The sequence below is a fragment of the Aspergillus fischeri genome, genomic scaffold (genome assembly GCF_000149645.3).
Source record: "Aspergillus fischeri NRRL 181 1099437636249 genomic scaffold, whole genome shotgun sequence".
Lineage (NCBI taxonomy): Eukaryota > Fungi > Ascomycota > Eurotiomycetes > Eurotiales > Aspergillaceae > Aspergillus > Aspergillus fischeri.
In genome coordinates, this window is record NW_001509770.1 from 3,394,827 (window position 1) to 3,417,837 (window position 23,011).

Here is a 23,011-nt window from a genome sequence, read left to right on the forward strand (position 1 = left end):
TTACCCCCACCAGCCACAGGAGCAGCTAGAACTAGTACTAGTGCCTCAGGTTCAGGTGAGCAACCAGCGACCGTCGCAGTTCGCCTTAATAAGAATAGTAGCCGTCTTGATACCAGCCTCTACAGACTCACTCGAGGCTATTCTCCTTTCTCAAGTTAGGAATTTTGATTACTCCATTACTGTTTGGCAACGAATTGCTGTTTCGCTGAGTTCAATCTCAATTGTCCAGGTAATTTTGCTACTCAAGTCAAGTGTCCTGCGGCGGCCCAAACCCCACGAAACCTCGCTCCGGGGTTTCTAACCATTATCCCTTCCTATACCACTAGAACTCTGCTATCAACAGCGACTAATATCAATCTAAGAGCAGGTGCTTGATCATTTCATCCTGTTCTCGACAGCTTCTCTGTGTCGACCACAAAATAACTTCCGGAGCCCCTGTTCAGTTCGCGTCATACCGGATTGATTTACCAACTTAATTCCAGTTCCTGCTGAGGCCTTGAACCTGCCCGCATCCCTGCCTCGTTAGCCTTTTTTTCACTCTTTCAATAGTACATTGAAAAGGATACAGAACTTCCCGCGATGGAGGGTCAGGGAGAAAATGATGAGCTCTACCCCATTGCCGTTCTCATTGATGAACTGAAGGTACAGTTGCTCTTTCACCCACGTCATCTCTTTCCAACACATACTGATAGTCGCGTGCGCCGTCTCCTTTAGCATGATGAGGTTACTCTTCGCATCAACGCTATACGCCGTCTTTCTACGATTGCATTGGCCTTAGGACCGGAGAGAACTCGGGACGAACTTATTCCTTTCCTCGATGGTTAGTTCGACCAAAGGCTGGGCATGACAAGACGTTAGATCTAATTTACGGTTTTCGCAGACTCTGTCGAGGACGAAGACGAAGTCCTAACCGCTCTGAGCGATGAGCTGGGCAGTTTCGTGGAATATGTTGGCGGTCCGGAATTTGGTCATGTACTCCTTTCTCCCCTGGAGAACTTGGCAGCCATTGAAGAGCCATTGGTGCGGGAGAAGGTAAAACTCAGCGTTTTGGGTGTGTCGTTTCTTTTGCTGACAGAAAGCTAGGCCGTCGAGTCGCTCAACAAGATCGGGGAGGAATTATCCGAGAAGCAGATCGAAGAATACTTCATCCCCATGGTTATTCGCCTCTCGAAAGCCGACTGGTTCACATCGAAAGTCTCAGCCACGGGTCTCTATTGCGTTCCCTACAGGAAATCACAACCGCCACTGCAGCAAAGTCTCCGCCAATATTTCGGAGGCCTTGTACATGACGAGACGCCGATGGTGCGACGACAGGCGGCAAATAACCTTGCCAAGTTTGTCAAGGAAATGCAGACACAAGTGATCATTGAAGAAATAATACCCTTGTTCCAATACTTGGCAAGTGACGATCAAGACAGCGTGCGCTTGTTGACTGTGGACATTCTCATCTCTATCGCCGAGGAAATCCCCAAGGAGCAACAACCCAGCCATGGTGTCCTGCTGACCTCCCTGCGCAATCTTTTCGAGGATAAGAGCTGGAGAGTGAGATACATGGTTGCTGATCGATACGAGAAGGTAATTCGCCCCTGGTGCGGCTTTGGTTATCCTATTTAGGCTGTGCTGATATTCCACGACAGATCGCTAAAGCTGTACACGAAGAGGTTGTTACTCGCGACATGGTGCCCTCATTTGTTAAGCTTCTGAAGGACACAGAGGCTGAAGTTCGGACTGCAATTGCGGGCCAGATTCCAGGTATGTAAAGCTTTTATGCAAACTAGGACTTGGTTAACTTGATGGCCAATAGGTTTCTGCAGCTTGATTGACCGGGAGACCTTGCTTAACGAGATTATGACGAGCGTGGAGGATCTTGTCTCGGATCCATCCCAGCATGTGCGAGCGGCGTTGGGTACTCAAATTAGCGGACTGGCCCCGATCCTCGGGAAAGAAGAGTCAGAGTGATACCGTTCTATTTGCTTGGACATGAATGCTGATGATATGCGTTTAGGACAATTGCCCATCTGCTCCCGATGTTCCTTCAGATGCTGAAAGACGAGTTCCCCGATGTTCGCCTGCATATCATTTCCAAGCTGGAATTGGTCAACAAAGGTAAGATCCAAGATACAACTTTGTCATTGGTTATATCTAATCGTTTCAGTCATCGGCATCGACCTCCTTTCGCAGTCGCTTCTCCCTGCCATTGTCCAGTTAGCTGAAGACAAACAATGGAGAGTTCGGCTTGCTATCATCGAGTACATCCCTCTTCTCGCTAGTCAGCTGGGTGTCAAATTTTTCGACGAACAGCTCAGCGACTTGTGCATGGGCTGGCTCGGTGACACTGTCTTCTCTATCAGAGAAGCTGCCACTCAAAATTTGAGAAAGCTCACAGAAGTCTTCGGAGTCGAATGGGCTCAGGGCTCTATCATCCCGAAGGTTATGGCCATGGGACAACATCCTAACTATCTCTACAGAATGACCACATGCTTTGCTATCTCGGTGAGTTTCCCTAGGCCTTTTCGAGTGCTGGGCGATTACTGACTATGATAGACTCTTGCGCCCGTTGTCTCGCTGGACATCATCGAAAACTCAATCCTTCCTATTCTAGACAGACTCGTGACGGATGAAATTCCCAATATCCGCTTCAATGTCGCCAAATCCTACGCTGTATTGATCGACACACTACGTCGCCTTCCCGCTGAAGGGACGCTATCCGAGCTCGAGAAAGCTGGGAAACCAGCGACCCCGTCACCTCGGAGTCAGGAGCTTATCCAGCAGAGAATCCTCCCCAGTCTAGAGAAGTTGCAGCAGGATGAAGATGTCGATGTCCGGTACTTTGCTACGACAGCCGCGGGCGGCCACGAGGAGGCCATGCAGACTTCACCCTAGGCTTAGTTGTTTGATTATGCTACTTCGTTGCATGCACCACTTCATGCCCACGTCCTAACGGAGCCTTTCAATAGGGGTAGCGGGAGTAAATATAGGACTTGCGCTTCTGTGGGGGGGCGGGTTGGAAACTTGACAATCTTGTCCACTTAGAGAAATGGTCAGGCCAACTGACTCACTGAATGAAATAATCCCATGGCGTCCATGAATTAGACTTTGTTCCACCGTGCGAAACTAGCAATAACCTGTAGCTGAGACCTGAGCAGAAACATTCTGGCATTGGATTTGGAAGTTGACGAGATATTTTAATAGATTAAAACAAAAAGGTGGCGAAAAAAAACGTCAGCGATAGGACTCGAACCTATGCGGCCGAAGCCAAGTGATTTCTAATCACTCCCCTTAACCACTCGGGCACACTGACTGAAAGTTATTTTGTTGTAGTTTTAATTTGGTCTGTGATCACGAGCTAAAAGCGTATTCTATTACATGCCGTCCTTGTCATATGGGAGGACTAAGATATGTTTGCAAAAGGCGATACTCTGTCTAGCATGACAGAATTTCGAATCAGGGACATCCAACATTAGAACTCACCAGTATTTTGAAGTATCGGTCGGAGAAAGCGAAACAATCCCCATTGCCGCCCTTGGTTTTATCGCCAATTTCCTCACTCATGGCTAGCATATACCAATTCGGAAACCATAATCACGTTCCACTTTTTTGACGCTATGTAACTGTTCTCTTCGTCAACTGGAGCAACATATCCCTGCCATTTGTCACATCTATGTCGGGTTCAGTATACTGTAGAGATACTGTCTTATCGCCTATAATATCTTACAAATGCTTCATCTAAAGCCCAGCCGCCTGCCTTCTGCATAGCAGGTAGTGCAGTGTAAGCTCCGGGCTTGTCCACTTTGATATAACCAGGCTAATAGAATCGTAAAATTGGCATTTTCTTCAACCCCAGTCAGTGTGCCCGAGTGGTTAAGGGGAGTGATTAGAAATCACTTGGCTTCGGCCGCATAGGTTCGAGTCCTATCGCTGACGGCTATTATTTTTTTTCGCCCCATTCTCTACGCCTTATGCCTGGCTTATCTAGATTACTGGGCAGCTTCTTCAATGTGCCTGTCAAACTTACCAGCGTGTAAATGAGTTTTGCTGATATTCCCGTGCCTTCTCCGCACTCGTGTCTAGTCAGGGTCCTGCCATCGGAACTGTCCAGCAACCGTACAGCCGGTATGTCGCTGCCGTGGTCCTGGCATTTTACAATTGTTTCTCCAGCCGAGCAGCAGTACCGCCGCGAACTACTTGATCTTCGGGGATACTACGCTCAACTTTCTGTCCTCATTTCCTTGGTCGCGTTCAGATGCTATAAGAGCTCTTTTTCGCGCGTGGAGTATGCAAGTGATTCTCGGCGAGCACACAGATCATGGTGGGAATCCGCCCCTTTTCGCGGCTGGTCGGAGACTCGGGCACAATATGTTGCTTGTTTAATTTGGCTTGGTTGGCTTTTGGGACTCTCCATGTGGAGGAGTGGTGAGGGTATGTACTTTCTTTTCTTGGTGTTCATCTGGACGTCCTTTATGCACAACCAACAATATCCCACGACGATTGGCAGAGCCGATAATTGAATACTGTATTGCTTGATTCATGATTGGACAAAAGCTGAGTGACAGCTTTTCTGCCAGATTACCTGCACCTAACCAAAGCGCTGGGCCATGTTGCGATCTCGCAGCTGCCATTCCAGGTGTTGATGTCTCCGGTCTGGTATATATCCGCATCCAGGCCGACATCACCGTCCGTTGTGTCGATCTTGACGACCATCCCACAATCCGCCTTGACGTGTTTCCACCGTCTCTTTGGCCGAGTAGTCCTCTCACCTTTGTTGATCACGCATGCCACTCTGTACTTGTCATTCTTCGTGCAATCGCCCCACCCGGATTTCGGCTCTTTGCTGGCCAAACGTATACGCGATTTGGATGTCCAGTGGGGATTGTGCGGAATCGTCATCACGATCTTCATCCTTCTCTTTGCACGGCCCCTGGGATCGACCAGTGGACTGTGGGCCATGAAAACAGCATCGATACATATGAGACGTCAGGTGTTTTATATTGCGCATGTTCTGCTGATCGCAGCATTGTGTCTTGCAGCATATTACCATGTTGCTCAGGCGCAAACATATGTTCTCCAGACACTGGGGGCTTTTGCACTTAACATAGCTTGCTGTTGGATGTTTTCACGATATGAGAAGCACTAGGTCACTATCTCGAGTCAATTACTACCCTCATTGGTACCATCCTTTGACAGGAAGAACCCAGGGAAGGCTGAAGATGAATTATTATATATATTCGCACTTTCACTGCCATACCCAATGTCACTACGCTAACCGAGGGACATTTGCAGAATCAACACCATTGCTGCAATAAAAAGTTTCCCATCATCAGGGCCACTGCAAACTTCCGTACCATTTAGACTATGTACTGCATTAAAATTAAGGCACCTTAAGGCAGCTAAAGGGTATAGTACGCGGGCAAACCTTTCCGCCATCAACGATAATCGTGGTTTACGAAAAGACCCCTTCTGAAATCACTTGCAGGGTCCTCTAATTCAGATTATTCTTCTCAAGCATGAGAAATGAATGCACGGAAATTAGCAACGGCCACTGGAGGAACGAATATGTCCTGTAGGTTCTTAATAACTAACTTAGTTAACTAGTTCATACCTTTTGAGTCAGCCTTCAAGTTTGAGCACCTGCGCCATCGATCCTTGGCACACCAAACCCTGGTCGGCACTTGAATGGTCTGGAATGCCCCCTAAGAGGCCTTGCAGAACCTTAAAAGTTCCTAGCGGTGGGTGCACTGGTGCAATTAGCGTGTTTTGTGGTCGGACGACATATTACGTATCTAGGTAGCTTTAATTAGATACGGATGACGGAGAACTTTGGGGTGTTTTGAAGAGAGTTTTGGTCCCACTATTTCCATGAATTCGCATCGAACAATCGGATTACTTGGTTGCTTGTCGTCTAACTGAGTTAGATTCCATATTCTTTGCCAATTACAATTTACCTTTCGCGATCTTCATCGTCCTCGCCCTTATTCTTTATTGCTTCTCCTTTTCACACTCGCACAACCCTTACATGACATTAACAACAAACATTCCTGTGACCACCCGGGATTGTCTCAATGCCCCCTCGGCATTAATTTCGCATAAATAACTAGAAGCCCCTCTCGATGGCAGTATGCGACTTCAGAGAATTGTGTTCTTATTGGGTGTCGTCGTCCTCGCAGGCTTATCGGTTGTCTTTCTGAGAAGAAGCCACCATGATTCCGACTTACCTCTAAATCAGTCTCCTCCAGCTATTCCACACTCTCCTTCAGTACATATTTCTAGCAATGCACAGCAACAGAAACATGAGCCAGAAAATTCTGCGACAACTCCCTTCCCCAGAGATCGACACCCAATCGCCACTCTAGTCGGAAATGCAGAGCAGGAATTTGAAAAGCTGCATTCGCGGCAGTCCAAGACTCTGACCGACGCTGTCAATGAATACCGTCGTCGATACCATATGCATCCCCCGCCGCATTTCGATAAATGGTTTCAGTTCGCTCAGTCGAGGGGCGTTCAATTGATCGATGAATACGACACGATTTACCACTCCTTGCTCCCTTTTTGGGCGATCGAACCAAAGGTGATTCGTGAACGTGTGCGCGAGGCGCTGGGATATGACAATGCTGTCATTGGAGTGCTCATCAGAAAGGGAAAGGTCACTCTGGTTGAAGGAGGTGGTGACGCACTCAAATGGCAGCGAGATGCTACTGTTGGGATGATGAGTGATTTTGTGGAGTTTCTGCCAGACATGGACCTCGTTTTCAACACCCACGATGAGCCTCGAGTCGTCATTCCGAGTGATGATCTGCGTAGGATGGTCAGTATTGCGAAGGACAGTGTCCTCCCGAGATCCTTCCAGAATCAATCGCCGAAAAACGCATGGTCGCCTCGGCCCAAAGATTTGAACAAGGGTGACCGGATTGATGAAGTGCGTACGACACGTTTCAACCGATATGCACATCAGCCCACATGGACCGACTCTCGAGCTTCCTGCCCGGTGGACAGCCCCGCCCGATCCCTGAACGAGGATGCGCCAGATAATGTCGGAGTCTACGAACGTGGTGATCCGGGCTTTATCTACAATACCACTGCCTTTTCGGACATCTGCAATACCCCGTCACTGAGGAGAACCTACGGCTTCTTTGATCGCCCAAATGCTTTTGACGTGGTTCACGATCTATTCCCAATTTTCTCGCAGAGCAAAATCTCCAGCTTTCAAGATATCCTCTACCCAAGTCCCTGGTACTGGGCTAACGTGGTTCCCTACGCGGAGGAAAATGATTACCCCTGGGATCAAAAGCAAGAAAAGATGTTCTGGAGGGGTTCCACAACCGGAGGTTTCTCTCGAGCTGGTGGCTGGCGGCGGCAGCACCGTCAAATTTTTGTCGGCAACATCAATAGCCTGGACAATGTCCAAGTTCTTGCTAAGACCACTGACGGTCAATGGCAAACCAAGGAAGTCAGTCGTGCGGATTATCGTGATCTGTTCGACGTCAAATTTACGTTCATCGGGCAATGTGACCCCAACGACTGTGATGCTCAGAGGGAATTCTTCGAGGTCGTGGATGCGGTTGGTCAGCAGGATGCATGGGCTTACAAGTATTTGGTCGATATCGACGGGAACGCATTCAGTGGCCGATATTACGCCTTTCTGCACAGCAACAGTCTAGTTTGCAAGGTGGCTATTTTTCGCGAATGGCACGACGAGTGGATCAAACCCTGGGTACACTACGTTCCTCTGAGTCTGGCGGGCGACGAGTACGTCGAGACGATGCGGTACTTTGTCACCGAAGATGAAGGGAAAAACACGGCGGCAAAGATTGCGGGAAAAGGCCGGGATTGGGCACTGAAAGCACTACGAAATGACGACATGGAAGTGTGGTTCTTCAGACTGTTATTAGAGTAAGCTTCTCCTCTCGGTTGCAATTTGCGACTCGCTAACATTGCCTTGACAGGTACGGACGCTTAGTAGACGATAACCGGGAGAATCTGGGATTCTTCCTTTGATCTGCTGCGGAGTTGGCGATAGTATCCTCCTCCCCTTCTTCTCTAAAATCGGTGTCATGGTTTTTGCTTCCTGAATCTTGCGCTTGCTCTGTACCAATACCCATTTGCGGAGTGATATCTCACATACCTGATTGCATTTCATAAGGTTGCCGGCGTTTATTGTATATTGTGTTTCTTTCGTCTGGTATGATATTCGTCTATGATGAAGGCGACTATTCTTGACGGTCCTTTTGCTGCAACAGGTCCCTGTCTTGTATATGTAACTTTGCAGCAGTCTTTGTAGCAACTGTATCTACCAATGGACCGTTCGTCCCCCAGGAGATTCAAGGCTTCCCCTTCGCCTACATGGAGAGGTTCTCTGCGTTTTGATTGTGAGAACTTGGCTTTTTTGGATGAACATATGTTCAATACCAGTAGCTAATCATATACGCTCTGCTCAAATATGGCATCCTGTAATTACTATCATGGTACTAGCTATAAGCTCGGGTTGAAAGTTGAGTTGAGTTGCATAAGTGTGTTGCCTTATGCATCAGGCAAGGAAGCATAATCACATGCGTTATGACGCATCATTTATATAGTGCTAGACAGCTTCCCCTCAGCTCCATCTACTGCTTAAGCTTATTTTTCGCCCCAAGCCAGTGCATTCCGTCTCTTTTTTTTTTCCCCCTTCGATTTATTCTGTTATTGCACTGAAGCTTACCATTAGAATTTTCCCTATGAGCAAAGTCACTGACCTGTTACGTTCCTTCTGAAATCACAACTCCTTTTTTTACTGTTAACGTCATTCTTTGAGCGGAGAGCAGGTCATCTGCCAGACTGCTAGCAACATGGCTGGCCGGCTTGCTAATAGCTTCAAATCTGCTGCGGTTTTTGCTTATGGGTTTCTGACTCTGATTCTGTATGGACTTCAGGCTGTGAAACTTGGACTTTTCTTCAAACGTCCCTCTGAGAAGGAGAACTTGGAGTTGCAGTTAGGTGAGTAGGCTCACATTGCAGGCATTTTGATCGCGGTAGAACTGACCCAATTTCTGTTGCAATGGAATAGCCCGCGACCGCTTCTGGAATCTCTCGAAGGAATGCTTCGGTCTTTCTCATCACATCCTCTCCCTGCGAGACGGATTCAAATTCCACTACCTTTGCAATGATTCCCCTGAGAACTCGGCGGCCTCCCAGAAACCACTAGCGATCTTCGTCCATGGCTTTCCTGATAGTTGGGCCGTGTGGCGATACATAGTGAGCTCCAGTTCCCTTCAATCTGCGGCTACACTGGTCGTCGTCGACTTACCGGGTTACGGAGGAAGCGATACTCTGGACAAATATTCGGCGACAAACGTCTTGGAGAGCTTGACAGAGTTTATCATTGCCATTAGAGCCAAGTACGGGATAGATACGGAGACTGGAAACAACCAGCGACGGACGATTATCGTAGGGCATGACTGGGGTTGCGTTATCTCCACGCGGCTTGCAGCTGAAGCTCCTCAGTTGGCTGACCGGTTTGTCGTCACCAATGGGCCGGTGGTACGTGTAGCAACTCACAATGGATGTTCGCTAGTGCATGGGTATTTGAGCTTCACTAACCAAATTCTCATTTCCAGCCCGGTCTGGCTGCAGCGAACATTCGTCGCCTTCTATCCTCCTCGTCGAAAATGTTCAAGACTTCGATTCGCTCACCAATCCGGTCGCGCTCGACTCTCATCAAAGCCGTCAGGTCCCTGTGGCCTGTGTTCCGGCAATTGAAGCGCTCGGGCTATATCTTTGTGATGCAATTGCCAATGGGCTTTGTTACATACTTCGGCAGCGGGGGCAACTTTTCCTTCCTAAAGGCGGTTCATCAGACCTCCCATGGTGATATCGACTTCACCGCTCGGGATGCTGCAGAATGTATGGCGAGCACTATGGGTCCGTCGACCGAAGAATGCAAGACACGGACTGCCGCAGGCGACGAGTATCCAGTTTCGGTGAAGGAGGAACGTGCGCTCTCTAACTTTCAGCACATGGTTGGCTACTACCGAGATGGGGCGGCATTGGGCCGCTGGTGCAAATCGGTCCAAACAATCGCCGACCTGCATAGCATTGCGGGAGGGAATGAGCTGCGGCGCATTAGTAGTGGAGTTGGTTTGTTCGATGACGGACCTACGGGAGCGTTGAAAGCAAGCTCCACGATCCTCTGGGGTAAGGCAGATGTTGCTCTCGACCCTCAGATTTGCCTTGATGGCATCTCAGACTACCTGGTTTACAATAGCGAGGTCGTCATGCTTCCACGCTCTCGTCACTTCACGCCATTGGAGCGCGAGAGCCGTGTGGCCATTGAGAAGACCGTGGAATGGGCTGTGAAGGGAGAACGAGAGGACATTGGTGCTGTTGTTCAGGCTTGTTACCCTGAAGCCGTCGTGACTGTTCGCAAGTAAGAACGTGCGTCGAGACGGATGTGGTAACTCGTGGGAGTTGACCTCCTTTTCTCTATTGCCTTCTATCCTTCCATTGATATTATTATTGTCTTTGCATTGTCCTATCGCAGACTTGCTGGTCGAGATTGTATGGACAACCTCAAGAGTTGACGTATCTGCGAAGTGTCACCTAGAAAGCGAGACATCCAAATGTAAGTTTACACATCAATATTTCATCCACCAATCATTACCATCATCCATTGCATTCTGTCTTTATGCCGGTGCGCACTGTGTGCGGAGTAACTGAGGTTGAAGTTTCTCCTCGTCTGTAGCACTGTCGGTGGTGGTCTTGCTCTAATATGGGGCTAAACATAAAACAAGGGAACTTTCCCCTCTCAAACGATGAATGCAAGGGTCATATCAATTGACTTCTGAGTCAGTTTGATTTGTTTCACCGGCCGGTTGAGAATAACAACCCCTTTACCAACCTCAACGATTATTAGTATGAATCTCTTTGGGGATCAAAGCGCTGATGGTGGCACGGGGGGCACGGCCTAAAGGCAGGGGTTGATGATACTAGAAAGTCTGAAGGCACCTTGATAAGAAGCAGTTATCTGTCGTTGACCCACTTAAGCAAGCCAGGAACGGTCCAGGTTAGCCCCAATCCGGCCAGAGCTGTCTTGGAGTAGCGCCTGTGTTGGGAGTACGAAGAAGACAGTTACTGGTCAGCTCATTGTTCTGGAGAAATTGTTAACGGAGTTGGCTTTTGTTTCTGGTTTCTTTATCCGTGACCATGTTTTATCCACTTACCCGCCAGCAGTCTCGGAGCAGCTACATCAGAGATTAGATAGATTCTCCTGGTTACTTGTTCTTACGCTGCCACTGTTTCTCTCAACTGCCCAATCTTTTCGATTTTCCTGCTGAGTGACCGTTCAAATGGTGTGTCTGTAACCTCTTTGGACGCGATGCAGCTCTTGTGGAAGCTGTCGCCCTGATCCACTTACTCGTGTCGCTGCTTATGCTGGCGGGCGGGGCTGGTTGGTTTGCTTTGACGTTACCCTTGACCGAGAGGGGACGAGAGGAGATCCCGTCTTGATCGCTATTACCTGTCGACCGTTTTGCCTTTCACTTTTCCTCCTTCGTTCTGGCATTTCTGTCTGTATCCTCCTTTCATAATCTTTACTTGACGTCTCATCCTGTTTATCCCTTCCCGATCTCTACGGAGTTCGAGCGGGATCAGGTACCGTCGAGATGGTACCTGATGGAAGCTCGGTTTATTGCACGGTATGTATTGAATCGCTTTCCCTGGGCAGCCAACGACGTCGAGAGCACTGTTAATCCAATTTTAGCTCCTATTGAGCGATAATTATTTGCCTGGTAGACAATTGCTCTATTGAACACCGTCAAATTGGTCTTTACTAAGCTAGTCCCTCTAGGTGCTGTGGTTCTCGCCCATTCATTGCGGGACAATGGCACGAAGGCCAAGCTCGTTGCTCTCTACACACCTGACACCTTGCAGTATGTCACTATCAAGGAGCTTCAGGTATGGCCCTACTACTTTACTCCATTACTTCAGACGTGTCCATGTGTTCGAACGGTCAAGGGTATTTCATCATAGCTATGCCGCTGACGAGGTCTTCTTAGACGGTATACGACGAGATCATACCCGTACAAACAGCAACGAATCACACTCCGGCAAACCTATGGCTGATGGATCGTCCGGATCTGATCGCAACATTCACCAAGATTGAACTCTGGCGACAGACGCAATTCAAAAAGATAGTATACATTGACTGTGATGTCGTGGCTGTAAGGGCTCCGGATGAACTCTTAACATTGGAGGAGGATTTCGCGGCCGCGCCTGATGTTGGCTGGCCGGATATTTTCAATAGCGGTGTCATGGTCCTTCGACCCAACTTGCAGGATTACTATGCGCTTAAGGCGCTCGCTGAGAGGGGCATTAGCTTTGACGGCGCGGACCAGGGGCTGCTGAACATGCATTTTCGGAATTGGCATAGGCTGAGCTTCACGTATAACTGCACTCCCAGCGCCAACTACCAGTACATCCCTGCCTATAAGCATTTCCAGAGCACCATTAGCCTGATTCACTTCATTGGAGCTCAGAAGCCCTGGAACTTGCCTAGACAAGTGTTACCCGTGGAATCACCATATAATCAGTTGCTGGGGAGGTGGTGGGCTATTTACGATAGGCATTATCGCCCTGTTGTAACGGTGAGTTTTGACCTTCTCTACTATGATGCATTCCCCTCAGCTACCTTTATTGCTCACTACGTTTCAGGTGCCCGTCCACTCCCTGCCAAGTAGGTTTGCCACAGTAGAGGGTGACATAACTACCTATCCGCAAGAGACTGTACCACAGCCGTCTTGCTCGCAGATTTCACACCCCCCTGGAGACCGACCTATGGCTGGTTCCTATGGGCAACTCTTAAAAGTACAGCATGATCAACACGTGGCTAGCTCTTCTGAGCAAGCGTTAGGAACGCATTATGAAACTTCATTCAAATCTGAGTCGCCATCGCTACAACCACATACAGTACGTAGTCATAGCCACGCCCAGGTCGAACAGGCTCCTCACGAGGAAGTCTTCTATGACCAGGGCAGTACTCCTCATGGGCTGGAGGTGTCGCACGTGGATCACGGGCAAGCAGTGCCAGAGGAACACCATCCGATCCAGAGTGAAGCAGCACCTGTCAGAAGTGCTGTCCCACAGTATGTTCGAGGAGAAGAACACGTATCCGCCTATGTGCTCCCGCATTCTAGCCAACCAGCGTTCACGATACAGAGCGAACACCCTACTCACCAGGCTACCAGCGCTCCACCCCCTCCGTCGGAACCTTCGGCTGCGAATGAGGTCTATCACGCACATCTAGAGCCAGAACCTGTCGTTGAGGACCAAAAGCAACCTCCGGCGCCGTCCGCTCCACCAGTCGAGGTCGAAACTTTTGAAGCACCTAAGGCCGAATGGGATGCAGTTCGGTAAGTTCTATCTTGATTCGCCGAGAGGACCATTCTAACTCAGTCTTCGTAGGGAACCGCCTCCTTTGAACAGCAAGCCGGAAGGGTTTGCATTGGCTGAAAGGACTTATACCATGTCGGATGATCAGCGACTCTTTCAACCGCCGGCATCTTATCCCGAGGCTCCAAAGAACATGTGGTACCAGGTCCCCGAGACAAAACCGGAGCCAGAAAAAATTACGCAAATATTCCCTTGGGAAAGTCGTGCACCCAAGCCCACGCGCGTTTTTCTGGAGGACCAGCCGAGTACAGTCTCTACGGAGTCAGCATCGTCCACCAGAGAAGAATACAGATCCTCCCTAGGGTCAAGGACCTCATGGACAGCTGAAGAGCCTTCTACCGCTACATGGGAGACATATTCTCGTTCAAATGCATGGGACGAAGTGCCAGAGATAAACAAGTACATCCAATCCATTCAACACGGCAGAAAAGCCAAAGTGCAAGTGATCTCCGGGGGTCCCAGCCCGGGAACCGAGCCCTCCAGCTGGCGAACAACCGATCATGGACCCATGGGCATGCGAGTCACGGATTTCCCAACGGAGGTAGAACGCCCCAGCCTTCCCGTGACGCCAGCGCCCATCAGGCGATCCTTCGCGCAAGCCTCGGGGGACGAAACTGCCGATGAACAGTTGCCGATCGCTGAAGGCGTACCAAAACAGGAGGACTGGGTGGGTCTCACGGTTGATGCGTTTTTGCACCTCCTTCGAGCGACATACTTATACTGGAAGTTTACAGAATCCGTTGGCACGCCTCGAAGAGCTTTGCCGGCGCCAGTCCGAAGTTTTGGAGAACGCCGATTTATTACTTAGGCGTGTCTGATATTCGTCCCGCATTCTCCTTCCCTCTGCTTTTTTGTCGTACGATATCAGTGCACTGATCTTTTTGAATTCTGTCGCTGGCGCTTTTTCCGTTCTGGGTCATCCGTGTCCTGCATTTCGCATATCATTCCATGACTGTACAGTACGTCTCAAGCATGTGCATTTACTTTCCCGGTATTTGATTGAGCCAAGCATGAGGAGCCAAGAATGTCTTTTGGCAGCATTCAACCAGTTGTTCATGTAATTGCGCCTGAGGTTGTCTATTGTGAACTCTTGTGGATCCTGCGCTTAATTCTAAGCAGGGATATGAGAAGGGAAAAGCGAGAAAGCCATCTCTGCTTCATGCAAATCACATTCATTAGCGAGTAAAGCTAGACGTAAGGCTAATATGGATATCTTGGGTAGCATACTCGAATCACCTCTCATGCAGGAAAACAAACGCAAAGGTATCTTGTACGTGCTGAGCAACTAGCTCAACATCAGAGAACAGCAGGCAGAAAGCGAAGCAGCCGAAACGCAGACCTGGACTAGCACCGTTCTCCTCTGACAGAGTAGAAATGGGATTGCTTCACGCGACTTGCTTTCCCAGTCTTTTCGTCGAACACGCAGAAACCATACGTTGCTGCATTTGGTGGGGTATAGACTGTCAAGTTGGTATGGTTAGCCGCAGCGCACAGCGAAGCAAACATATGTACCAGTTCAAGGGAAAATACGTACGGTGTAAGGAGACGGCGGGATTATGAGGGTCTGGGTTTGATATCTTATGGAGGCCCAGCTTGACAAGTTGTCAGTTTCGAATTATCATACGCCTGAGTGAAGTAGGCAGGAATTTACAGACCTTGTCAGACATGTAGGTTACCTGATTTTCGGTGTAGGTGGTTTCCTTGATGATTTGCGGCGATGAGGACTGCCCGTTTCGGAGCTTATCTTGATCAGGCCATGTATATAGAGTCTCTTGCAGAGAGCCTTTGAGGACCTAGGGTGTCGTCAGTTCAGCAATTTCGCCCCGACGAGGGTATAGGCGGGTAGCGAATGATACCTTCATGACACAATGTGCATTGGCATGATCATGTATTGCGCTCCCTTTGCCAGGGCTCCAGACCAATATTAACTGCCGGAGTACATTATTAGCATGCGACCCCTGACTCAGTATGGCGCGGTACATATGGGCCTTGGTCTCGGCCATATGCAGGTACGGCCATATCATCACAGCGCCGCTGAAGTTTATAGTACCGAGGGGATCGACGTCCGACCTACCAGATTACTTTTACCGTTCCCCTGATCAATAAGGTTCCTTGTATATCCCCTGCTGTTATCGCCCAGGGCAAAAGGGCGCCATTCCTCCGGGTTGGAGACATATTGCTCCATCAGGCGCTGGATGTCGAGGGGATTGACATCGTCCGAATCCAGGCCTGAGCTCGGACCCAACGCTGCGCTGAGGTCTAGGACGAGATTCTCGAACGCATTATCAGGGTATTTGCTTTGTGAAGGTGGTAATGATGCTGTGGAGTCGAGATATGGCATTGTTGTGAAGGATCCCCTGCAATATGGATGTAAGACGTAGAAGATGGGTTATGATTCGTCGCCAGCTAGAAGTATAAAAGTCGGATCAATAGTAGTCGTAGCGACTTCGGACCAGGGAGATGTTCAGCATGAAGGTGTTAGGATAATGTTAAGGTCAGTAACAATGGGTAATTATAGGTTTTATACGAGTGCAGCAATGAAATGCCAATTCATATCATCTCATAATAATGGAACATAGGACCATTTTCGACCACTCATGGTGATTTTCGTTTGATACACAAGTCTTTCCATCCGCGGAAAGAGCGGGAAGTTGCCACTGTGATGCCTTATTTTGGCCTGAGGCCACAACCCCGCCATGTGAGACCGCCTTGATTGAGCAGCAAATGAAGTGGCGGCCACAATTTCAAAGATTGATCTCTCTGCAGAAACACCTTCACGATTGACGTGCATACGATTTGTCTCGGGCATAGACTGCTTTCAGCGAGCGAGACATAGGACAAGCCTTACTGGATTCTTCATTTTACTTTTTATCTCTCTTTTTTCGTTTTTATAGATTGCGCCTAGTACGAGGATAGTACTCGTACCAATCCGTCAAAATGTCGACGACCGTGGAGAAGGTATAGCTATCACATATGTCTCATCTTGATGAAGTTGATCATGCTAATTTCTTTATGACTGCAGATCAAGCAAATTGAGGACGAGGTTCGTACAGCAATCGCCGCGTTGGATGGTCGCATGTGCTTCGAAACTAACCGAACGTTCAGATGGCTCGGACTCAAAAGAACAAGGCGACAGCGTTTCACTTGGGTATGTGCAGCACAGAGATGACACTATTATGTATCTTGAAGAGTATAACTGACGGTTGTGAAGGTCAACTCAAAGCGAAGCTTGCAAAGCTAAAACGAGAGCTTTTGACTCCATCAGGTGGTGGCGGTGGAGGTGGTGGTAAGTGGAAAGGTGTCGCGATTGTCTTTTATAGGAGGCTAACGAAGAGGTTCAGTTGGTTTCGATGTCGCTCGTACCGGTGTCGCCAGTGTGTATGTATCGACTGAACGATCTTTGAGTACGACAATAGGCTTACTTGAAGTAGTGGTTTCATCGGCTTCCCCTCCGTCGGCAAGAGTACATTAATGAGCAAATTGACTGGCCAACATTCCGAGGGTATGTTTGGAATTGATCGCGTGGGGCTGAACGGAAACTGACCTTCGGATTCGCAGCCGCCGCATACGAGTTCACTACCTTGACAACTGTTCCCGGCCAGGTGCTGTACAACGGTGCGAAAATTCAGATTCTCGATCTCCCCGGTATCATTCAGGGTGCCAAAGATGGTAAAGGTCGTGGTCGTCAGGTCATCGCAGTGGCCAAGACTTGCCATCTCATTTTCATCGTCCTTGACGTCAACAAGCCGCTGCTCGACAAAAAGATCATCGAGAACGAATTGGAAGGGTTTGGTATCAGAATCAACAAACAACCACCCAACATTGTTTTCAAAAAGAAAGATAAGGGTGGTCTTGCCATCACTAGCACCGTTCCCCTAACACATATTGACCATGATGTATGTGCTCCTGATGTGTGGCTCTTTTCAGGTTCGAAGCTGACCATTATCGAACAGGAAATCAAAGCTGTCATGAATGAATATAAGATTTCTTCTGCGGATATTTCCATCAGATGTGATGCCACCATTGACGATCTAATTGACGTCCTCGAGGCAAAGAGCCGAAGTTATATCCCAGTTATCTACGCCCTGAACAAGATCGACTCCATTTCGATCGAGGAGCTGGATCTTCTTTACCGAATTCCCAACGCCGTCCCGATCAGTTCCGAGCATGGCTGGAATATCGATGAGCTTCTGGAACAAATGTGGGAGAAGCTCAACCTCAGACGAGTCTACACGAAGCCCAAGGGAAGGGCTCCTGATTACTCAGCTCCTGTTGTCTTGAGATCAAACGCGTGCACAGTCGAGGACTTTGTATGATTTCACCAGACCTTTACGAGACACTGGGAGCCGTTACTGATATGTGTGTTTAGTGTAACGCCATTCACCGGTCGATCAAGGAACAGTTCAAGGTTGCCATCGTCTATGGCCGCTCCGTCAAACACCAGCCGCAGCGAGTCGGTCTCTCGCATGAATTAGCGGATGAGGATATTGGTATGCTACCCCTGTGCTCTACGTTATACTTCGTGCCGCAAGAGCTGACGAGTCAACGTAGTCACGATTATTAAGCGCTAAGGAATCTTGATGAACATGAAAATCCGAGAGTCCGTCCCATAGTAGGAACGGCTGTGGCGAATCGTGCACGAGAGCTTTCGAAGGTCTGTGTCAGTGATGCTGCGCTAAGATCCTTTGCGAAAGGACAAAAGGGCCTCCCTTCGTGTGACATAGCTCCGCGAGACGCCACGGGCGTGTGACGGGGCCGGACTAGACGATCCGCGCACGGGCAGCATGCTGCCGGCTGCGACTTAATTTCGGACAATTTACTTGTTGGAGATGATCTACTGATTCATGGACTAGAATGGTCACAATGCTACCCTCTAGTGTTCAAGGTGAGGTCGAGAAGAGGTTATGATGGGTGTCTGAAATCAAAAAGTTTCAAAGTCGGGATCTTATTTTTGATTCAGCAGCATGTACTCCATACCTACTATATAGTAGCCTGCCGAATATTTTTTCTCCTTCCCTTCAAAGTTAGCATGCATGCATTTGCTGTAAGATCTGTCCAGTTTCAGCCCGGAAGTAAGATGAATGACTCGACGGCGAGTCAGCTGCGCATCGTTCCTTGCGTCCTCATCTGAACCCGATCTCCGCGCAGAGGCGTCAACGGTTCAGCCGTGAAAGACCACCTCAATACGCGCAGATCGCCCGCAACACCAGATAGGTCTCGCTTGTGGCTCATGCAGAGTATTGCAATGTAAGTTGTCAGTGCGAAGGACTGCGAGGGGTCAAGGCTTCCATAGACTTTTGACATATTACTATCCCACCACAATTGAAGAACTGGGCACCGGTCTGGATTTGACGAAACCCGTACTATCAGAGCGCTGTGGTACGAAATAAGTTGCGTGAGCTGTGCTAATCAAGACGCCAATTTATATTGTATTTGTGATCGCTCTCCCGACAAGGAGGTGTGGTTGCAACGCTGACATCGTCAAGTGTTAGCCGGGTAGGCTCCGTGGTTGGTTCGAGTATCGTGAGGACAAGCGGTGCCTGCGTTAGCAAAGGGGACGTACATGCCCGGGGAAAAGGCAATACCTATCGACTTGACCACTTACCGAGCATGACGAGGGGAAAGCATATCCTCTGACGGAGGCAGAGCCCGTCATATTCTGTTGTCACTGATAAGTTAGAAAGCACCAAGCAGCACTTCATTTTCTGCGAAGAGTGCTGTGATGAATCCGGCCAAAGGCAAGGTTGCATATGTGCAGCAGAAAGACAGGATCTTGCTATGCCCTACATTCGTGCCCTACCTGCGCCTTAGGCCTCAAAACCCCACCCTCAACCTGAACCTGAAGCTTGACCCTCAGGCAGTCAGGCAATCAATTAGGCTTTCAAATGACGCCACGGATGTCAGGCACCGATTTCTGTGTCCTGAATTCTGAAGGCTTACGGGGGGTGATCCTAGTCACGGAACGACAGGAAATTAGACCATAGGAATATTCTCATTGGTGGATCTGATGAGTGGTCTAGATGATAAAAGCGTCCGGATGTGGGGGAATGCCGCCTCATTGCGATGAAGCTACCGACAGGAGCGCTTAATGGGCTTCGATCATATGTCCAGGATCGTACCACCAGAGACGGCTTCCAAGGTTCGTATGTGCAGCATGACTGCGATAACAGTAGGAATAAGAAGCGGTCTGCGCGGAACCGAAGCCTTACCCATGCTTTCTGGCCTTTTAGCTGCAGTTGCGGACGAACTTTGTGACAGGGAATAGCTTCCTGAGGGTTATGCGCGGGATCTTTACTGTGGGACTGGCGGAAAGAGCTAATCGAATCGTCATTTGTGCATCGGGACTTCGATATCGGAGTTGACTGTAAGATGCGTGGTAGATGAGGCATGGAATCAGATCCATGGATTCAGTCAGAGCAAAAACATAAGACATTGATCGAATAATAGCTATTGTTGTTGACACATTCTGAGATGGAAGCAAAGCGTTCGTTTCACAGCTCGATCCGGTTAAGCTACGCCGCTACAGAGCACTTCTCCATACTCTGTCTCGGTAACAATGGAGAAGAACGAGGGCGACGGCGCAAGTCAATGCAAAGCAGCAAACCCTTCCCATCAGGTGACTGCAATCGCACCAACAGATGCAGGTTTTCATCAGTGTGGAGGTCTGCAATTCCTCCTCTCAATTCACGACAGTACCTGGCCACATATTTGGTCGTTTTTAAAATCCTTTTCTCGGAGCTTGTCTTAAACTCTTGTCCAGAATACGGAGTACTGACTCCTTTTTGGGGTCGGCATAGCAGGATCCTTCAATGCAGCCACACGACGGCTGTGTTACATTGAGGTTGAAGTTTCTTTTACCTCAAAAGGAAGTTTGCAAGAGAGGACTTCCAGACGTTCAGCGATTTGCAACTCTGAAATTCTTGACAGGTATGAAAGATAGAGTGTGAATGTTATGAGCTCATTTCGCAAAGTGAGACAACGACCATCGGAATTGGGGTATCTCCACCATCGCCCACCCTTAGTACTAACCAAAACAGGGTAGACTAATACTATGTAGGCTCTGATCTCCTTTTAAGTTCAAGCGGAATTCTTGCTGATGTCATCATTGTCTTAAGCTTGCGAAGATGAGCCGGGGCTCGGACTTTTCCCGTTGGCAGTCTCCTTTGATTATTATCATCGTGCGGTGCGTTTATGCAGATTATAAATACGGCGGGGAGTACCTCACCAAACAGTCAGTATGGTAATGGAAGGATGGTATGTATGTAACTGTACCAATCGTCAGCAAGACCTGAGGTATCTAATCATGAAGCCAACCTGGAAGTATTACGGAGTATAATTTCACCTTCACGTGTACAGGCTAGGTAAGCAGTAGACTGGATGGTACCTACATTAAATAAATGACCACACATAATTTGTGCTCATATTAAATACTGACAGATGCGGATGCAGTCGTACCTGGCAGATGCTGATGACTTGGTCAATGATTAAATACCTTAGGGTAGGTAAGCCTAACACGATGGCACCTTGTCTCAGATTTGTTATCTGAGGGCCGGTCCTCAGTCTAAAGTCTAATCATGAATGGTGTAGCTACCTCACTATGAAGGTAGGTGGTCTAAAGTCTGAAAAGAAGCCCCGAGATTAACCCAGTAAATCTTACAGTTGGATGAGAATCTAGACAAACTATCGTAGTACTTGCTCTCACTTTCCATTCCGCCTGCGCAAAACCGGCCGGAGACCAATTATGATCTCTATCCGGGTCGCCAAATAGAGACAATATTCCTTCTTACTCGGCAAAGAGAGATTGCACGATCCTATGCACCCTACTGCTCCATATTTGTTGAGCACTAGAGCAAGTCAGGTGCGGCGTAGAGGTTATCAATCTATCTAGTCTAGATTATGAAGGAGCACAGTGCGCATAATTAAATGGCGCTCATATGCTCCACCTTGACCTGCAATTCATCGATAGCTTCGATTTCGAGTTTCCTCTTGGCTAGCTACAAGGGACAATTAGCATTTCTTATTTGTTGGATTGCAAATTTTTGGCCAATATAGCAGCGACAAGGCGTCGTGCTTTTCGCCAAATTAGATCATGAATCGATCTGGGTCGGAAATCACTGCCGCTCTTAATTCGTCTCGTTTCAATCTTTACCTTGGCTTGAAATACCAAATGGTCTGAAGAACGACTTTGACCATGGCAGGACAGGAGGTCAAACTTGCAATCCTCCGCTATCCTTTAAGAGGGACACTAAGACGTGTCATTTTACACGCAAAGAGAAAGTGACATGGACACCTCTATGTCAACTGTCGAAATTCCTTCTGAGTCAACTACCCCGATCCCTCGTGGTTATTCCGATAAGTGGGGCGCATTGGCGAGACCAGAGCATAGATTTTGCCCACGAATATGGCTTTCAAGTACTGTACTCCGTAGGCGGTCTTTTTTTTTTTGCAATACAAATATCATTTGACATTTCCACCCATCTGCCTACAGTAGTAAGCCAAAGAGCCACCTGTATTTGTGTACTACATTGATCATTGAAGCCTTGATAGGGCTGTGTAGAGGCGGCAGAGCTTTCCTTGCAATTTACCGCATCTAGGTAGTCTAATCATGCAGGTGATTCTAGTACGAAGTAGCTTAGCACCCGTACAGAATTGTACTCTTTTTCAATTCTCTTCTTAGACAAGACGTGTTTACAAACGAACCCACTTATGTGTACGGAGTAAGCGAAATCATTGCCTCCTTCCTTTTTCCCCTATAAAGTTTCGCGATTACCTGTTCATTAACCTCTTTAGACAGAGTTTGGTCACGATTTGCATTGCTTAGGGTGCCGGGCCGGAGTGGACCGCTGGTCCGCTGCGGGCCTTGTGGACCATGGGCCATGGGGGTCCTAGCTCCTGCTCCCTTATTACAAGTTGGCCACTCTTAAAGTCTCCTCTGTCACACTGGTAGTTTGGCCGAGAACAGTAGTAGAAATCCGCAACTCATCAGCAGGACTGCCAATGACTCTAAACCTAATAGGGAATTAGCCCTTTTGATGTTTCTCATCCATGCTCCTTATGCGCGTTGTGATAGGACGAAGCGTAAGTATAACCTGGTTTTGTCTTGCATAGAAAATAAATTGAAATTGATATACAGCCTTTGATTCGACCGAAGTATTTCTTCGAGTGTCGCCTCGTGACAAAGTACTGTGCATTTTGAGCTGTAGGTTTTCCTCTTTTTCGCTATTCCCTAACTTATCTGTGGCTCTAAATTGCGCACTTCTACTTTCTTTTTCCGTTTCCCTCTCTTCTCTGATGAGGCGTCCCCCGTCCAACACGGATGACATTGTTTTTGCAAAATATGGTTTGACTTATCATCACTCAAGGTGTCAAACCGCAAATCGCGCTTTCTTCATTCGATGAGACTGGCAAAATGAAGATTTGTCATCCCTGGCCGTCAATGCAGGACGATCACGATCTGCCCCTTAAGGATTTAATTTGACACATACTTTACTGTATGTTAATCGGGCGCCATCTTTCTGTCTCCATCATCGACCATCTTCATATGTCGCATCTTATAATCTTAAAAGTTGCTCAACTGACCGTCGCAAGATGAAGG

The 23,011-nt window shown here is 48.4% G+C and overlaps 6 protein-coding genes and 2 non-coding genes across 8 annotated transcripts; 6 read left to right on the plus strand and 2 right to left on the minus strand.

The window, feature by feature from the left end:
• Positions 1-579: 579 nt before the first annotated feature.
• Positions 580-2,883, plus strand: NFIA_019140 (protein phosphatase 2A structural subunit TPD3; the record flags this gene model as incomplete). The annotated part of the gene is made up of 9 exons (XM_001265108.1): positions 580-642; positions 715-820; positions 881-1,032; positions 1,084-1,575; positions 1,638-1,752; positions 1,805-1,949; positions 2,006-2,106; positions 2,156-2,493; positions 2,545-2,883. The coding sequence occupies 9 exons, from the start codon at positions 580-582 to the stop codon at positions 2,881-2,883; spliced, it is 1,851 nt and encodes a 616-aa protein (XP_001265109.1).
• Positions 2,884-3,220: 337 nt separating this feature from the next.
• Positions 3,221-3,301, minus strand: NFIA_019150. The gene has a single exon. It is a non-coding gene; the product is annotated as a tRNA-Ser (tRNA).
• A 542-nt stretch (positions 3,302-3,843) lies between these two features.
• NFIA_019160 lies at positions 3,844-3,924 on the plus strand. Its single transcript has one exon. It is a non-coding gene; the product is annotated as a tRNA-Ser (tRNA).
• Positions 3,925-6,115: 2,191 nt separating this feature from the next.
• NFIA_019170 (putative capsule-associated protein CAP1) lies at positions 6,116-7,891 on the plus strand (the record flags this gene model as incomplete). Its single annotated transcript, XM_001265109.1, has 1 exon — positions 6,116-7,891. The coding sequence occupies one exon, from the start codon at positions 6,116-6,118 to the stop codon at positions 7,889-7,891; it is 1,776 nt and encodes a 591-aa protein (XP_001265110.1).
• A 928-nt stretch (positions 7,892-8,819) lies between these two features.
• Positions 8,820-10,400, plus strand: NFIA_019180 (alpha/beta fold hydrolase; the record flags this gene model as incomplete). Its single annotated transcript, XM_001265110.1, has 3 exons — positions 8,820-8,967; positions 9,038-9,510; positions 9,588-10,400. The coding sequence occupies 3 exons, from the start codon at positions 8,820-8,822 to the stop codon at positions 10,398-10,400; spliced, it is 1,434 nt and encodes a 477-aa protein (XP_001265111.1).
• Positions 10,401-11,630: 1,230 nt separating this feature from the next.
• On the plus strand, positions 11,631-14,234 carry NFIA_019190 (glycogenin; the record flags this gene model as incomplete). Its single annotated transcript, XM_001265111.1, has 6 exons — positions 11,631-11,663; positions 11,761-11,922; positions 12,024-12,611; positions 12,679-13,376; positions 13,429-14,083; positions 14,151-14,234. 6 exons carry the CDS (start codon positions 11,631-11,633, stop codon positions 14,232-14,234), a joined length of 2,220 nt encoding a protein of 739 aa, XP_001265112.1.
• A 526-nt stretch (positions 14,235-14,760) lies between these two features.
• NFIA_019200 (putative cysteine dioxygenase Cdo1) lies at positions 14,761-15,757 on the minus strand (the record flags this gene model as incomplete). Its single annotated transcript, XM_001265112.1, has 5 exons — positions 14,761-14,876; positions 14,951-15,008; positions 15,072-15,209; positions 15,273-15,344; positions 15,467-15,757. 5 exons carry the CDS (start codon positions 15,755-15,757, stop codon positions 14,761-14,763), a joined length of 675 nt encoding a protein of 224 aa, XP_001265113.1.
• Positions 15,758-16,353: 596 nt separating this feature from the next.
• On the plus strand, positions 16,354-17,987 carry NFIA_019210 (GTP-binding protein RBG1; the record flags this gene model as incomplete). The annotated part of the gene is made up of 10 exons (XM_001265113.1): positions 16,354-16,374; positions 16,439-16,459; positions 16,522-16,564; positions 16,628-16,702; positions 16,758-16,794; positions 16,848-16,918; positions 16,975-17,312; positions 17,370-17,726; positions 17,786-17,906; positions 17,968-17,987. 10 exons carry the CDS (start codon positions 16,354-16,356, stop codon positions 17,985-17,987), a joined length of 1,104 nt encoding a protein of 367 aa, XP_001265114.1.
• Between the last annotated feature and the right edge of the window lie 5,024 nt (positions 17,988-23,011).